We start from the raw sequence: 15,280 nt of genomic DNA on the forward strand, positions 1-15,280 counted from the left end.
TAGATCTATCGATCTCAATGGCATGATGTGCTGTGATTTTTGTTTGTTGTACCCATTCCTAAGGACAAACTGGATGTGAAATATATAGGCTGGAAATTTAAGTGTTTTTTCTAACAAAGTAGGCAGTGATGTTTTCAAAAGATCTTTCATCAGAAGAGGAGTGGGGGTACAAAAACTTGAACTACGTTCTGTATAGTTTATCCCTTTATGAAGAGTACGATATGCTGTGTCAGCCCTGCAAAAACTTTTCTTTTTGGGGTTCCAGTGTAGCTGGTACTGTGTGGTTACTTAGAGGCAAGGTAGCTAAAGCAGGATGCTGTGCTGCAAGCTGTAGTTGTCACAAGTACCCTTGGTCAAAGAGAACGAGTAGCCATCACCTCACCTCCCACCGAGGAGAGTGTGCAGGGCAGAGGTGATGTCCTCTCCATGTCCCACCTAGCTGAAGCCCTGAGCCCAACCCCAAATGCCATGTCTGCTCACTTTTTTTGGTCAGAAGGGTTGTTTTTGGTGTCTCCCTTGCCCCTCCTCTGGTTAAAGTATCTGCTCTGCTCATCCCCCATTTCTTACAGCTGCCCTTTCCCCCTCCCTAACCATAGTAGCTTCAACTATGGTCCTTTGGCCTTCAGCAGAAAGTTTTTTGTGCCACATAAGAGAAATATTGATTTTTACATCACATGGCCCATGAGGCTTTGGAAATCACATTTTTTTCCCCGTTAGTGTGGCTTGTCTCAAGCTTTTAGGAAAAGGTGAACTTTGGGCCCCATGAGAGGTGAATGGGCTCTGCATTTAGATCTTTTCACTGGAAAGCCACACGCTGCAGCTGGACTTCTAAATTTAAGGGGGGAGGGAATTAACCTGGCTTAACCTAAGTTTTGACAATTCCGTTGAGAGGCCAGTGACTCATTTAGAGAATTCAGCAAGTCCACAAGGGCTAGAATGATACTTCTGAAAGCTTATAGAATGTCATTGCTTTGTGTTTTAACAATTGGGTCCTGCAGTGAATTCTTGTGGGTTGTTATGGAAAAGAGATTTATTGATGACTTGCGATGCCAGGGTGCTTGCTCCGTGCATAATTTTTTTTTTCTTAAAATACAAATATGTCGTGAACCACAAAAAAAAAAAAAAAAAAAAAAAAAGCGTTGCAAGCTAGAAACGAAATACAATTTAATCCCACTGTAAATTCAGACTCAGACCTGAATTCTCCCCACTCCTTTTGAGTTCAGGTCTGGAGCTTAATTTGACCTGTGACAAACAAGAACGAAAGCCACGAAACTCCGGTTTGGATCCAAAATTCCTTGCAGTTTTTGGGCATCCACTGCTGAGTTTTGGAGAGCATTGAGCCCTTGTTAGAACATTGTTGAAGCCAAGTTGCTCAGAAGGACTAAATTAATACTCCCTAGTCCCGAAGTTTTTTAGCATTTAGCACTCCTGCCCCAGGGCTAGAAAGTCACTGTTTCAAATTCTGCAGTTAAAAATGTCAAAATCAGTTAGGCTATAAATCCCAGTAGCCATCAGTATGCATTTATACATCCACCACAAGGAAAGAAGTGAGGAGAGAGGGAGGATATGTCTGTTTGTTTTGAATTAGCGTGCTTGATTTTAATCCCTAATGCAAAAGCGTTTTGTGGAAGGGTGCACAGGTCAGGGTGCACAGCTGGCCTGGGAGCTGGCCTGATCCGTGCTCAGCTGGGTGCTTGGAGGTGTTGAGGTTTAGTCCAATGCAAGCTATACTTAGCCTCATTTATAAATTTAGTTTACTTTTGTTCAGGTTGCAGCGGTATGAATTGCCAAGATCTCCTTATACGTTGAGTTTTAAGCAAAGCTAGATGATTATTACCTGGAGGAGGTTAGATGCATAGGGTTCGTTACAGTTTGCATGGAAACCTCTGCTGTGTTGCTGTTGGGGAGGAGAACCTTCCAAATTCAGAGGCAGTAGGAGGCCAAATCCCAGTCTGCAACAGTTAGTCTATTTGGAGTAAACTAGTATATGGGACTAAGCTGCACCAATAAGAGTTGACGGTTTTGGACAAAATATATAACCTATTCAGCAGTATCAGTCATTAAAAACACAGCTCTTGCGTTCTGGTTAAGAATGAAGAGATTTTTTTTGTTGTTTTTCTTTGGGGTTGGGTTTTTCTTGGTGTTTTTTTTTTTATATTAAAACTTACAATGGCTATTTGTGGTTTTGTTTCCTCAAGGCATATTTAGGAAAACTGGATTAATTTATAATGCCATTTGCAACAGAATCAAGCCTGGTGAGGCAATGGATTTGACATTACTTTACACAGGCTTTTTAGAGTGATACTGTTAAGATTCTAAATTTTTATTTATGTGTCTTTTGGGTAAACATTTTATTAGCCATACATTTAATGTAATTATATGTTCTCTATGAAGAGAGGAAGCAGTGAAGAAACAGTGATTATTCTGAGTTAATGCTTTAAAAATATTCTAACTTTATGTATTGTTTTATATTCTAGTATTTCTGTGGTACAGATGGCATGGGTTTTTTGTGCTATAAATTAATGTTCTCTCTTTTGCTTTCTTGACTTGTTGCAGTACTGTCCTGGTGTTTTGACTAGACACGTTGCAGTGGGTAGATTCTATGTATCTTGGTGTATGTATTTATATATCTATAGAATAATTTAAAAAGCCACAGCAGGTGAAAGGAAACCATTCCAGTGGGATAGATTTCTCAACATCGCACTTGGAGTCTGTGATACTGTGGAAAGACTAAGGTATTTCAGGCAGTGCTGATAACCCAGGCAGACGGATAAGTGAGGGAACGTTCCACTCCACTTCCCAGAAGGAGCCATCTGGGAAAACAGTTAAATTTGACCTGTTGTTGGAGCTCATCAGCCTTTTGGAAGGTGTGCATTGGAACTAATAGGAAAGTAACCTCTCTGTCACATCTGTCTGTCTTTTATGGGTTTTTTTGGTTGAGCTGTTATTTTTTTGGTGAGGCTCTATAGTTTCTCTCTGCTGCTAACCACTCAAGTTACTAACTTTAATCATTTTGTAGCCCTGTAAAAATATTGGCAGATGACGGTGGGTTCTGGACCTCAAGTGAACCATAAGAAAGCAGATGTTGTATGAACACGGAATTGTTCACTGATGCTTCTGCTCTTCTGTACTACTTACTGTTTGCCCAGGCCTTAAAATGTGGGGAAAAGAATAAAAACACATGGTCTTCACAGGAAATAGAGACAATACTAACATTTGAAAATGTTTATGCCCTCTGGTAGGATAATTTTTTTAATCTGGTTTAACAGAGTTTTGGAATTTGAAAAGATAAATAGGTTATAAATGCAAGCAATGCAACAAATAAATGGGATTGTAAATAAATAACAAATAACACAAAGTAAACCGAGTAATGTCTGAGTGCATGTGTATTTCATATTATTTTAAGTGTGCATATGCACAGTCTTTCAGTGTTCTCTAGAATTAATAAAGGAGAAAAGCTTGCATACTCTATAAACACTCTAAAACTCCTTTGCAATTTAGTAGGAAATAAGCTTTTATAGTTTTTGGACTGTTCTTTAAATCCATTGTTTAACACACAATTGAAAATGGTAACTTTTCCATGTAAGTTGTAGAATACTTCTCTAGGAGACTTCATGAATACATGTATTTCATCCTGTCACTCACAGGTGCACATCCTTTCCCCTCACTCACGCATCTTTATTATACCTTTTTAATCCATTTTTCAAATCATGATACAGATCCATGGATAGCGGCGTAATCATCTGTATAACCCTCCAACCTGCCCATATTTATCACGCACATGAGCTTCTTTGCCATTACAAATAGCAAGTTATAAAAGGAAGAAAAAAAACGTTTTTAAGTCTGTGGACAGTGTAATTATGATACTTCAAGCTTCACTAGCTTAGTAATAGCAAAAGTCATAAAAATACTTTGCTTACCCAAAGTTCTTATTTATAGGGGGGTGGGGGCTTCCCCATTGTCAGGCAGGGTAACATTTTGCCTAAATTAAGCAAGGAGACTTGTTCAGCCCGTTAGAAGGGCCACCGAGTTTGCTGAATGGAAGTGCTGTGGACATTCCTGTGTTGCTAACCCTTAGAGAATGTGCTCAAGGAGCTCAGTTTCACTGCTCCATGCACATAGTGACTTGTCTTCCCACGGCACTGCTCTACCTTTTTCATGCCAGGATAGTATTCAGTAGTTCTGTGTTTTCGTGTAACCAAAAGGCTGTGATGTACAGCTCCTTACGTAATTTATTGCTGAGTTGATGTGCCAAATGGTTCAGCCAGGGCAGGGGGCTGCTATTGCATGTTCCTGATGTCCAGATTGGCGCAGGTTTGTCATTTTAGTGTCGAGAGTGGGAAATTACAGAAATTATAGAAATATCCCAAGGTGAATTCAGATATTTCTCATGCTGATACCATATGTTCATGTAGATGGAGTTGCTGAAGACCAGCGTTTGAACTGGTCAAGTGGAATTACTTAAATAGGAAAGTCTTAATCATAACTGTCCCTTTCAAGGAATTAAGCTAAAATTATGGCCTTTGACTGTCCACCAGAGCTAGAAGTATTTAGGTCTGTTGTTTGCAGATCTTTTTAAACTGGTCTCTCACATAGTCCTCATAAATACCAGATGATCACTCATCAGAAAGGGAAAAATGAATAAAAAAGCTCATAGTAGTCATCATAGTGATAGTATTGGGGTAAACAAATAAAAAAGTAAATATGAAACCAAGAAGGAAAAGCAAATTTTTTCCCTGGCATAACTGTTGTGTTTTGGAGACCAAACTTTTCAGATGTGTTCAGGCTCTTTGGAATTAATGGAGTGTTGGGAAGTGGAAACCCAGATTGCCTAAAACACTTCACACCCGTACTGAAAGCTGAACCAACGTGTGTGTCTATAACTGTGCCCACCAGTTGTGAAAGGCAGTTTTCCATGATAAAATATTGGAGGTCAACTACATATCACCTTTTCTTTTGTGCACCCTCTTCTCCCTTGTGGTTCAAGCTGGGCCATCACAAGGAGTACAAAAGAGGTTGTGAACAGAAACATTAACAACTAGGTTAAATCCTTTTCCACCCGTGGTAGCAGCTGAAAAACAGATCAAAGCTCAGAGGCAGTTGTTCTTGTAACACTTTATGGCATCTGTAAGGTATTCTCTTCATTTGAGAACCAGAGATGAGCACTTTATTAGATTTCTGCTCTTCTTCTTTTGGTATAATGCCTAGGAGCAATTCATTCAAATACCTTGATAGCTTCTGGTGATGAAGCCAACAAGCTAAATTCCATATAAACGCATCTGGGAAGTATGAGTGTGGCTGCTGATCCACGCACGACCTGTGCCTCTGTGACACTTGCTTGTCAGCTGTAAACTAGAAATGAGAGAATGATGGCACTACCAAAAAGCCTCATCTGATTACAAATGTGTTTTGGCTGAGGGTTTTAAGGTTTTGGACAAGACTTCAAAATTTGGACTCGATTCTAAGGGTATTTTGATGCCTAAAGAAATCTGTGTTAGCAGCTGGGCTGTGGACACCACAGTGTCACTGCAGTGCAAAGGGGGCTGACATGTCCTCAGCGTGCTTGGCCTACTATCTAGGCATTAAAAAGGCCAGAAAATCCTGTATATTGAAAACGCATCAGGTATGCTGAATGGGAACAGTGCATCTGCCCAGGATCTCTGGACATTCAGCAACCCAGCTGGAGCTTTACTAGGACTCCAGGCATCTGCAAGTCCCAAACGAAAGGCCAGATTTCTCTTTTTCACCCAGATGTTATTTCAGAGAGGAAAGAGGATATGTTCAGGGGAACCTAGCCATACATTACCACTAGCAAGGCAGCTTGTTCAAATACATAATGTGAATTCAGCAGGAGTTAGATGTGTCTGTCCATCAGGAAACCCCATAAAATGCCTGTTCACATTTTCAGGTACCTAAAGGCCCAGGTTTCAAAGCAGAGTATTTGATTTTTCTCTGGGGTTATCCTTCCCAAACTGAGGGGGAGCTAGCATTTGCTATCTCTGGCAGGAGGGAGGTGCAGCCCAGCCACTGCTCCTGGCAAGGCAGCAGCTCCAGCTCCAGTGGGAGCCCCTGTTCAGCCTGGAGGTGGAAAAGGAGCTGGGAGAGGGTGGCTGACCGACGTCACCCCCCTTCATATGCTGGGCTGGAATTGCCTTTGCAGCCCAGCTCTTGGCCTTGCGCTGGCTGCACGCCATGGCAAGGTCCTGACTGATCACCTGAGCTGCTGGCACTCAGAAGTCCCCTTGGTGTGCGGCACTAGCTGAGCTCGAGTGGCAGTGCACTCAGTGCGGGGAAGAGGTATCTGTGCTTCTTACAGTCACATCAAAATTACCAGCTTATTGTGGAATTTTTCTCCACTAACTTGTGCTGTCTAAATACTCAGTGACTTGTCTTGGCTGTTTTTATGCTGCTTTTACAGTCGGTGAAGTAGACTTCCCCCAGTGGATGATTCATCTCCCCTGTTCTAGGCTTCAGTATTAGAATGGGATAAATGACCCCGTGGAGATGCATTTCGCAGAGAGGGCTTTAAGCACCTCCAGCTAGCTGAGGTGAATGCCAATCCGCAGCACTAGGAGAAGCCAAGTTAATTTTCCACCCATCGCTGCCTTTCCCACCCAGGCCTTCAACCACCACTGCTGAGCGATACCTAAAATGTTTCAGCTGGCGCATGCCTGAGCTGGCCCCGTGTGTCAGTCCAGCTTGTGTCGGTGGACTATGCAGAAGAGTGACTGAGTTAGAGGGATACTGAGCCGGCGCTGTGAACTGGCAGCCCCCCGAGAATGCTGCATCCTGGGTTCAACCCGCTGGCAGTTGCCAGGTTTCAGCCTTTCGAGGAAGAAAGGTTGTTTCATTCCTATCCTGAAGTAAATAGTACTGAAATGCTCGAAAAAGGCAGCCCCAGCTAGAGCCGTGGTTCTCAACCTGTGCTCTGCAAACCCTGGGGGTCCGTGGATCACTCATAAGGTAACTAAGAAGAATTCAGTGAAAGGTAACTTAAAAAACCATGTTTATTGTCAGTAGATTAACTCTCTCTGTAAAGGAGCTTGTCTCTTCTGAAAAACATTTGGGGGCTGCCGAGCATAAAGGTTGAAAACCACTGAGCTGAAGTAATGTATCTTTGTATGTGATAATTTGACAGCTAAAGGGCTAAAGCTATTCAACTGTACTTTTATGAAAAATGCCTGGAGAATTGAATAGAATGTGATAAACTTTGTGTTGGCATTTTTGATCCAGTCTGTGAAACTGAATAACTGAAGGGGTTCTATAGAAAATACTCCACAAATGGACAAAATAAAAGGAGAATGAAGTCCTTTTTATAAGGGTTCCAGCTGATCATATAGAATCATGCTCCTGCTGTGGACTGTATTTATTCTGTACTCTTTTTAAAGTTGAACCCTGACAAATGATATTGAATTATAGGCTAATTTCCGTAGAACAACAGATTGTATCCCTGGTACCTATGTGATGACTTTTTAGTTGTAGGTATACACCAAATGTAACTTAAGAACTATGTAAACAGTTTTCTACTGAATTAAGACTCACACAGGTACTCAGGATTTCACATTTCCCCACCAGAGTAGCTTTGAATCGAGATAGCCAGCTTTAACAGTCAGACCCTTAGAACAGCATGGGTTTATCACAACACCATGGACTTCTCATGTGATGGCTGGTACAAGAAACTCCTGCAAATGTTTATAAACTTTCACTGCATTTTAGAAGCCAGGCAGGAGTTACCAAGCAAAATGATTCCCCTCATGGTTACACATGGTAACTGTTTTTTCAAGGAGGAGTGGTTTTAGGGGTTTTTTTACTCCCACATTGATTGAGTCTTACTTGATTTTGTGAGTATTAGTTCACCTTTATTTGAACTGCTGGATAATTCATTTGTAGAAGAGGCAGTACATTTAGGTACTTCCATCTGTGTTTAAACAAGGCGCTTGTGCTTTCCCCATTAAAAAAAAAAAAAAAAAAAGATTTTGTATTATAATGCTTGTGGTAGATGAGGTTCTGAATTTAACTCCTTCCTACTCTAGTTTCTCTTAACAACTCTGCGTTATCAGCACCTGGGGTTTCTAGTTTACTCTCTTTGCAAATATGAATTTGCAAGAAGGGGTTGATGGTAAGTAGCATGGTTCTAATTTGCACTTGCGAAGTGTGTCAGACAGTTTCATCTAGTTCATGGCGTGCAGAGGAAAGCCTGTCTTCCTCTGAAAACAGCCCTTAGAGGATGTCAGAGAGCGTGTTTGGCTGCGATAGTCACTTGCAAATGCAATATGGTTTTGAAATGAGCTGTCCAGGAGCTGCTGGAGGAAGGGATGCCTGTAGTCCTATGAATCCACTCTTTGTCTTTGTCTTTCTCCCATTTCTGCTTGGTTTTGTGCTTTTGGGCTGTCACTTCGATGTGGTTTTGGATGAGTCTACTTCATTGCACTGGTAGAAGTTCTGTGAACTCATTTGGATGAAACATTTGTGACAGTCATCTGTTTTGCTAGGACTATACCCAGTGATACAGGTAGCTCTTTCCAGCTTTCTGTTCATTATTCCCTTTCCATCTACCTGGCATCTTTATAGCCTTATCCATCCCTCCTATCCTCCTAGTGCCTTCCAGACATCTGTCGAAATCGCTCTTCCCATGGTATCCGAGTACCCTTTTCTTATCCTTCTGCACATGCCTGTCCTCAAAGCAGGAATCTTGTCCATAGTTCACGTGCATTTTCAAAGTCTTTTCTTAATCCATTAATAATCTAGAGGTTTAACCCTGGGGTGATATTTGAGTACATGGCTGGACATACAGAAGGCTGGACTGTGGCCACTCTTCTCTCTCTCGGGCAAAAGGGCAGAGGATTTATGGTGATACCTCACCTGTGCTGTTGCTCAGGAACTACAGTCAAATGTGTCCCCGTAAATCATCAGTGCTCCAGTAGTGTTAAATTCCCTGTAACCTGTCCCATTTCTCTATTACACCGCCTTGACTAGCCTTACACCCTCTTCTTCCTCCCCCTAAAGCCCAGCTTTCATCACACACTTGCCCAGCACCCTCAGAGGAATTCAGAGTGAGTCACGCAGGGTGCCTCTGGGGACTCTTACTGATGCAAACTTCCTCCTCCTCAAGGCAGCCTGTGGTTTGAATGCCACAACGCAGCCGGTACTTGTTAGCTGGAGCCTTTGCTGTGAAGTTGACAGCCAAGCTTGGTCTCTGGCCCAGGCACCCCCAACTTGCCACCTTCCTTCAGTGGGCTTTGGTGCAGGAGGGGAGACCAGGCTCAGCCTCTTGGTAGTGTCAAACATGGGAGCTGCTCATAGCCTTTCAGAGTGCTAGTCAATAGGAGTGAGGGTTTTGGAGAAAAGGATTATCATCCATTCTTAAGGTGTATTCCAATCCAGGCAGGAGGCTGGCATCAGCACATTAAATGAAGTGTTACATGGATGTTTATATACAAGATTAAAGTCCCCTGGTTCTTGGGATGGAATAGACTTCCATCACAAGAGCTTTACTAGCAGTCTGTCATCACCTGCTTCCAGAGCCTGCATTAAGAAACATAAGACGTGATGAATACGGCTCATTTATATTGTTTTGGTTTGGGCTTTCCCCCTCCCCCTGATAAGCTGTTGTCTTTAAAACATTATCTACCTTCTCCCTCTTCATATGGAAAAGAAAAATGTTTTTCTGGTGGTAATTACACAGTGCCACATTGTGGACCTTTCATCCCATTACAGTAAGTGGGCAAACTACTGTCATTTACAAAAATGAAATAGGTGAGGAAATGGGAAAGTTTCTAGCACTCCTGGGCATAAATGCCAAGCTGACGTGGGAGAATAATTCCAACAGAAAGCAAATTTTCTTGCTAGCAGTGAGTGCTGGTGCAGTTGTGCTCTGATGCAGGGATGGAGGAATGCCTACTCCCCATCAGGTGTTTCAGAAATAGAAGAATGTCAGTATTAATGGAGGGCTACAGACCCTTAACCTGTCTCTGCCCTTGCAGTTCAACTGAGACATGCTTCAGCTCTTCCTTGCTCTCAGTTTCAACATCTCTTCCGTCTGTCTCTGTACTGCCTTGTTGTGGAACTGTTGGCAAGGTCAGGGTTTGAATACATTGAGATGTTTTTTCTCCAGTAGGAGTTTGCTGCCTTATTATTCCCCACCTCTGCACACACACTTTTTACGTTTCTCAAAACAGATTGATGCTCTTATTTGCCTGGGTTTTTTTGCTCATTTATAGTGATTCCTTATGGGAGGTTTACTCTCATGGGATGTTTGCCCTGAAGGTATGATTGCGGGAGTAAGGTCTTTACCAGCACATCAGAAAAAATGTGTTGCAGGTCACCAGGGAAGAGCTACCAGCGGGGTAGTAGAGTTTCTTGATTCCTTTGGTAGACTTGTTTGTGGGCTGCGGGCTAGAAGTTGAGTAGCTTGCTCTTACCTCCCTTTTCTTCGTATGTGGTGGTTGCCAGATGTTGCGGGGTGTGTGTGTGTGTGTCAGCCTTTCTTCCACCTTCTGTGGAAGGTGGGTTGGACACCCTTGGAGGCCCAGAGAAATGGCTGGATGAAGTTCCCCTCCAGCCGCCGGCCCGGGCTGGTTTGGCAGCAATTTATTGCCGCCACCTGCTGACCAGGCAGAGGATTTCTCTGGCCTGGGTAGAGCTTGTGCATGGGGTGTCCCGATGAGCCCCCACCACCCTCTCCCCCGTTCAGCGGTCCCAGCAGGAGGGTGATAGGGCAGCAGGCAGAGGTCAAGGTGCCTACATAAAGCAGGAACACCAGGGGACAAATACAAGAGTGATCTTGTTAGGGAAAAGTGGCACATGCCTTAACGTGAACACAACCATCGGTGAGGGCTGAGCTCGACTGACTTTGGACTGCTGTGAACCTGTAGACGATCAAGTGGATCACGGGTGAGATCAAGCCCCCTGCAGGAAGAAGTCTGGATGAGATATAACTTCATATAACTATGGTGTTAAGTGTAACAGCAAAGAAATACTGCCAAACTGCGTGTCTTTAATGCATAGGAAGGCATGAAATTCAGATACTCTTCCAGAATAGAGGAAGTGAGGCAAGAAATTTTACCTAATCCTAAACTCCAGAAATTCAAGTTTTCTTTTCTTTGATTTAGTGAAAAGACTTAAGCGTGATCTTCCATGTTTTTCAGAAACTATTTCCCACTGTTAGCTGTTTAACAAAGATGTCATTTCACACGGGTGTTTTTGGACAAGGGATTTAAATAAGACGTAAGCCAGACAAACAAGTATATTAGACAGGAGGATGCACAGTGCCTAATGGGACAGTGTCACTGCACTAAATCTTCATTTGGTGGCCAAATCGCAGGAAACCGTAGCACTTGCAGTGAGCCTCTGCCCTGGTTGCCTGAGCGCTGCTGTGCCTGGGGGGCTGGTGCTGGGTTACATGGCTGCCATGGTGGGAGCTGACTTCTGAAGCTCTCGCGAATCCTGGCCAGCTTTCTGCCCTTAAAGAGCCATGTGTAACGGTTGCCTTCTCTGCGGTCACTCCAGGCTTTCAACCAGTAGTGGTTAAGAGCAGAGCCAGGGACACAGACACCTTGGTAGTTCACTTTGATCTAAGTTATTTCTTACAGCTTGGGAGCTGCTTTTAGGCCATCCCATTCTGCTGCCTCCTGCGTTGTTAAAGGAGCTCCTGTATCGGGGACAAGTCCTCTAGGGACCCGAGGAATGCCATGTCTCCGTAGAGACAGTAATCTCATTTTCTCTCTTTCAAAACACTTGTATTTTCACAGGAATGCATGGGTTTTCTTCTAATTGTTCTCCAGCGAGTCTCCCTTTATTCATGCATTTATCGCTTTTTAGTTTGTTTGTTTGGAGGCGGAGGAGAAAACTCCAAGGAGAGTGGAAACGCGGCGCATGGCAGTTCTGCTTGGCTGCCGCAGCGCCACCCCTCTCGTGTCAGAACAGGGAAAGGTTGCTATTCCCATTTTATAACGTGTGATCTCAGGTACATTCCTGCTTTCCTAAGCAGTTTGAGTTGCTGTGCAGATGTTACTGTAAAAGCCTTTATCCACTTAACCCCTCGCTGCTCGACCCGACGGCCGAGCGGCCTCTCCTGCTGACGCTGCGGCTCTCTCTCCTTGCTCCCTAGGGCGCTGGGACCTTGAGCAGCTCTACCGTGACCACCCCATCCGTGTCCACCCCTGTCACTGGCCACAAGCGGATGATCATCCCTAACCAGCCTCCCCTCACCGCCACCAAGAAGTCCACTGCCAAGGGCCCAGGGCAGCCGGCGCCCATCCCGGTCACTCCGGTTGGCACTCTGAAGCCGCAGCCTGTGCCGGCCTCCTACGCCACGGCCTCCACCCCCAGCCGCCCGGCCTTCAACGTCCAGGTGAGGACTGCGCAGCCCAGCCCGCACTACCAGCCGCCCGGCCCGCAGCCCACGCACTACGGTAGCCTGGGGCCCGGCCAGCCCTACGCGCCGCCCGCCCGCCCGCCCGGCGCCCCGCAGTACGGCCCTCCGCAGCCCCACGGGCCCGACTATGGCTACGCCCCGCCGCCCGCCCGGCCCTCGGAGCCTGCCTACGGCTATGCCCCTCCGCAGGGCCGCTACCAGGACCCCTACTACGGGGGGTATGGCGGGAGGAATGGCTCCGAAGCACCCTATGCGCCACAGAGCTCCTGGAAGGCTGAGCCGGTGTATCCTGCTAGTAACGCTGTGGGCCAGGCTCCTCCCGGGCTCTACCAGCCGCCTGGCACGAAGAAGACCTACATCACTGACCCGGTGCTGACCCCGCAGCCACCCACGCTGCATCAGAAGGTGGGTGACAGGGGTACGTGCTGCCCCCAGAGAGCCGCGCTGCTGAATATGGCTTGGGGACCCTTCCTGAAAGGCAGCGTGGGGGGTGAAATGGTGCCTGGGGGGGCTTGGGGCAGGTCTCCCTCTGTGCGGCTTCTTAAAAGCTGGAAATAGGGAATTCTCGCCTGCTTCGACAAGAGGCCTTTGTGGGGGCTTAGAAATGCCGTCAGCCTCAAAGGGTGAGACGGTGTCACATGCGGAGGCGCGGTGCCACCCCGCAGGCAGGGGGGAGGTTTCATCCCTCTGACATGCCATTACCCGAGGCGGTGGCTGGCCGTACCGCTGCACGGCATCGCTGCGCCGGGCCCTTTCCTTCTGGGCCCTCCCAAGATCAAAGGAGAGGCTGGGCGTGCGCTCCCGCTCCGTGTGCTTGTGGACACCTCTGGTTCACTGGAGAAATCCTTCCTCTTCTCAGGCGGATGGGAGGCGCAGCAGAGGCTGGTTTTGGTTGTGGTTCAAAGCGACTGCGGAGGTTGACCTCTGGTGTGTCGCTGTTCAAAAATCACTTATCACTGAAACCACATGGAAATGAGTTCCTACAGAGCTTAGCTCTGATTTCCCTCAGGTGATGGCGCGCTGGGTGGCCTCCATCCACTTGAACTGATGCCCGGACCTCATAAAGCAAAGCCAGTTTGAAATAGAAAGTTAAACTGGTCTGCCTGGTTTCTCTGCCCAAACTGACCCTGGCTGGCTTTTGTCTCTTCTGCTGGTGGCTGTCTCTAATGTGGCTCTGGGGGGACACAGGCACTTGAGCTTTGTGGGGTCCTTGTAGTGTATGACCAGCTTAGATTCCACCAAAGGGTAAGGACAGCCAAGCCCAAGCCGGGAGGCAGTGAAACCATCGCTGCCCAGGCTCACCCTGGCTTGTCTTAGCACATCTCTTCTCTTCAGCTTGTGGGTGCTCACAGGGAAAGGGGAAGAAGCTTCTGACACGTAACAGAAAGTCTGTCCTTTTGGCATTTCCTTCGCTAGAAGCACACAGGCTATTTTCCCTGAATTCCACATTTCCTGACAGTGGGAACTTTTGAAGGCAAAGGCTTTTCTCCAGGCAGTTCAGAGAAGGCAGTAAATCACAAAAGTCCTTGAAATATTATCTACTAGCAACTAAGAAACTGCTTTTTCTGTTTCTTCCCCTTCCTTACCAAGAAGCTAGGAGCAGGGAGAGAAATAATAAACTCTCCGCTCTGCAGGTACTCGGTATAGAGCTTAGATCGGAACGTAGTGAGCGACAACAAAATTTGCACATAGCCTTAACTGGTGTAAATTGTTGTGGTTCCAGCGGAGTCGCTGCGGAAATGCTGAGGTGCAGCAGATCCATATTTAGACTTTTATAGATATAAGTAGGCTTATATATATAAAAAATTTAGGAACTTTAGTTCAGTCAGCATCTCTATGGAAACGCAAATCATCTCAAACCACAAACAGCACAACCCTGTTAGTCTCATTTGCATTACAAAGCTGGAGGGACAATTTAATTTAGCTGAAGTTTGGGGTTTCATGTATACATACAGATATTTTTATATATATTTATGTTTGTGTGTGTGCGTGTGGCATTTGCAAATACACATGCAGAAATACTTCATATATATCTCTATAAAAACACCTTTAGTTCTTCTGTAAACAATCTATTACCTCTTAATGATAAATCCCTCCAGAACATTCATTCCCTTCCAGCCTGCTAAATATCTGCCATATTACCTATTTCACTTTTGAACTTACAACTCTTCTCTAACATATTGGTGTCGGACTCTGCTTGATTGCTGCTTATAACGTGTGTAGCTGAATTGGTGAAGGGCTGAAGGTGATCTTACAGTCTAACAGTAAATGCTCAGTAATAAAACACTGTATTCCTTGCCAGTGAAGCAGTCTTGTCCAGTTTCACCGCATGCTCTTCTCTTCCTTTGCAGACTAACTCATTCATAAAATCAACTTTTAGAATTATTTTATTTAAAGGGAAAAAAAGGAAGGCTGTCTTAGAGCCAGATGTCTCGCAGGGAGAATTGTCACTGCAATTTGACTTCTTGGCTACCATGTGAATTTTGACGTATTTCCCTACTCACAGCTAGCTTCTGCATTTTGCTGTGCTTTGCCTTTTCAAGGTTGGTTTGAGGCCTTTCAGTTAGGGAAAGTGATTTAAGAAGCCAGGGTGAGAAGCAGGCATTAATACGTATCACATAGAATGCAAGAAGACCTATAGGCATTTTTCTTCTTGCAAGGGAATTATCTTAAACTACAAAACAATTTCTAAATTTATTCCAAAAAGTGCATTCTTGATTTTGAATTCACTTTGTGTGCAAAATGTTAAGGATGTTGTAACAAATCCACCTCAGCCTTTAAGTTCATGGTCCTTAATCCTAATACATACCATGGTGCATCAATGTGATAGGTAAAATTTTTTATTACATTTGTTTAGGGTTTTTAAGGGTAAAAAAAAAAAAAAAAAAGGATATTTATATTTTG

General features: G+C 44.8%; 1 protein-coding gene across 17 annotated transcripts in view; it reads left to right on the top strand.

Moving 5' to 3' along the window:
* The window catches only part of LPP (LIM domain containing preferred translocation partner in lipoma), a 371,893-nt gene that overhangs the window by 239,475 nt on the left and 117,138 nt on the right, over nucleotides 1–15,280 (top strand). For all 17 annotated transcript variants that reach the window (XM_080409296.1, XM_080409294.1, XM_080409284.1 and 14 more), the window contains one exon: nucleotides 12,110–12,781. In XM_080409296.1, the coding sequence (XP_080265422.1) occupies nucleotides 12,110–12,781 (672 nt within the window). The remainder of the gene's footprint in view (nucleotides 1–12,109; nucleotides 12,782–15,280) is intronic.

The sequence above is a fragment of the Falco punctatus genome (assembly GCF_963210335.1).
Source record: "Falco punctatus genome assembly, chromosome: 13".
Classification (NCBI taxonomy): Eukaryota; Metazoa; Chordata; class Aves; order Falconiformes; family Falconidae; genus Falco; species Falco punctatus.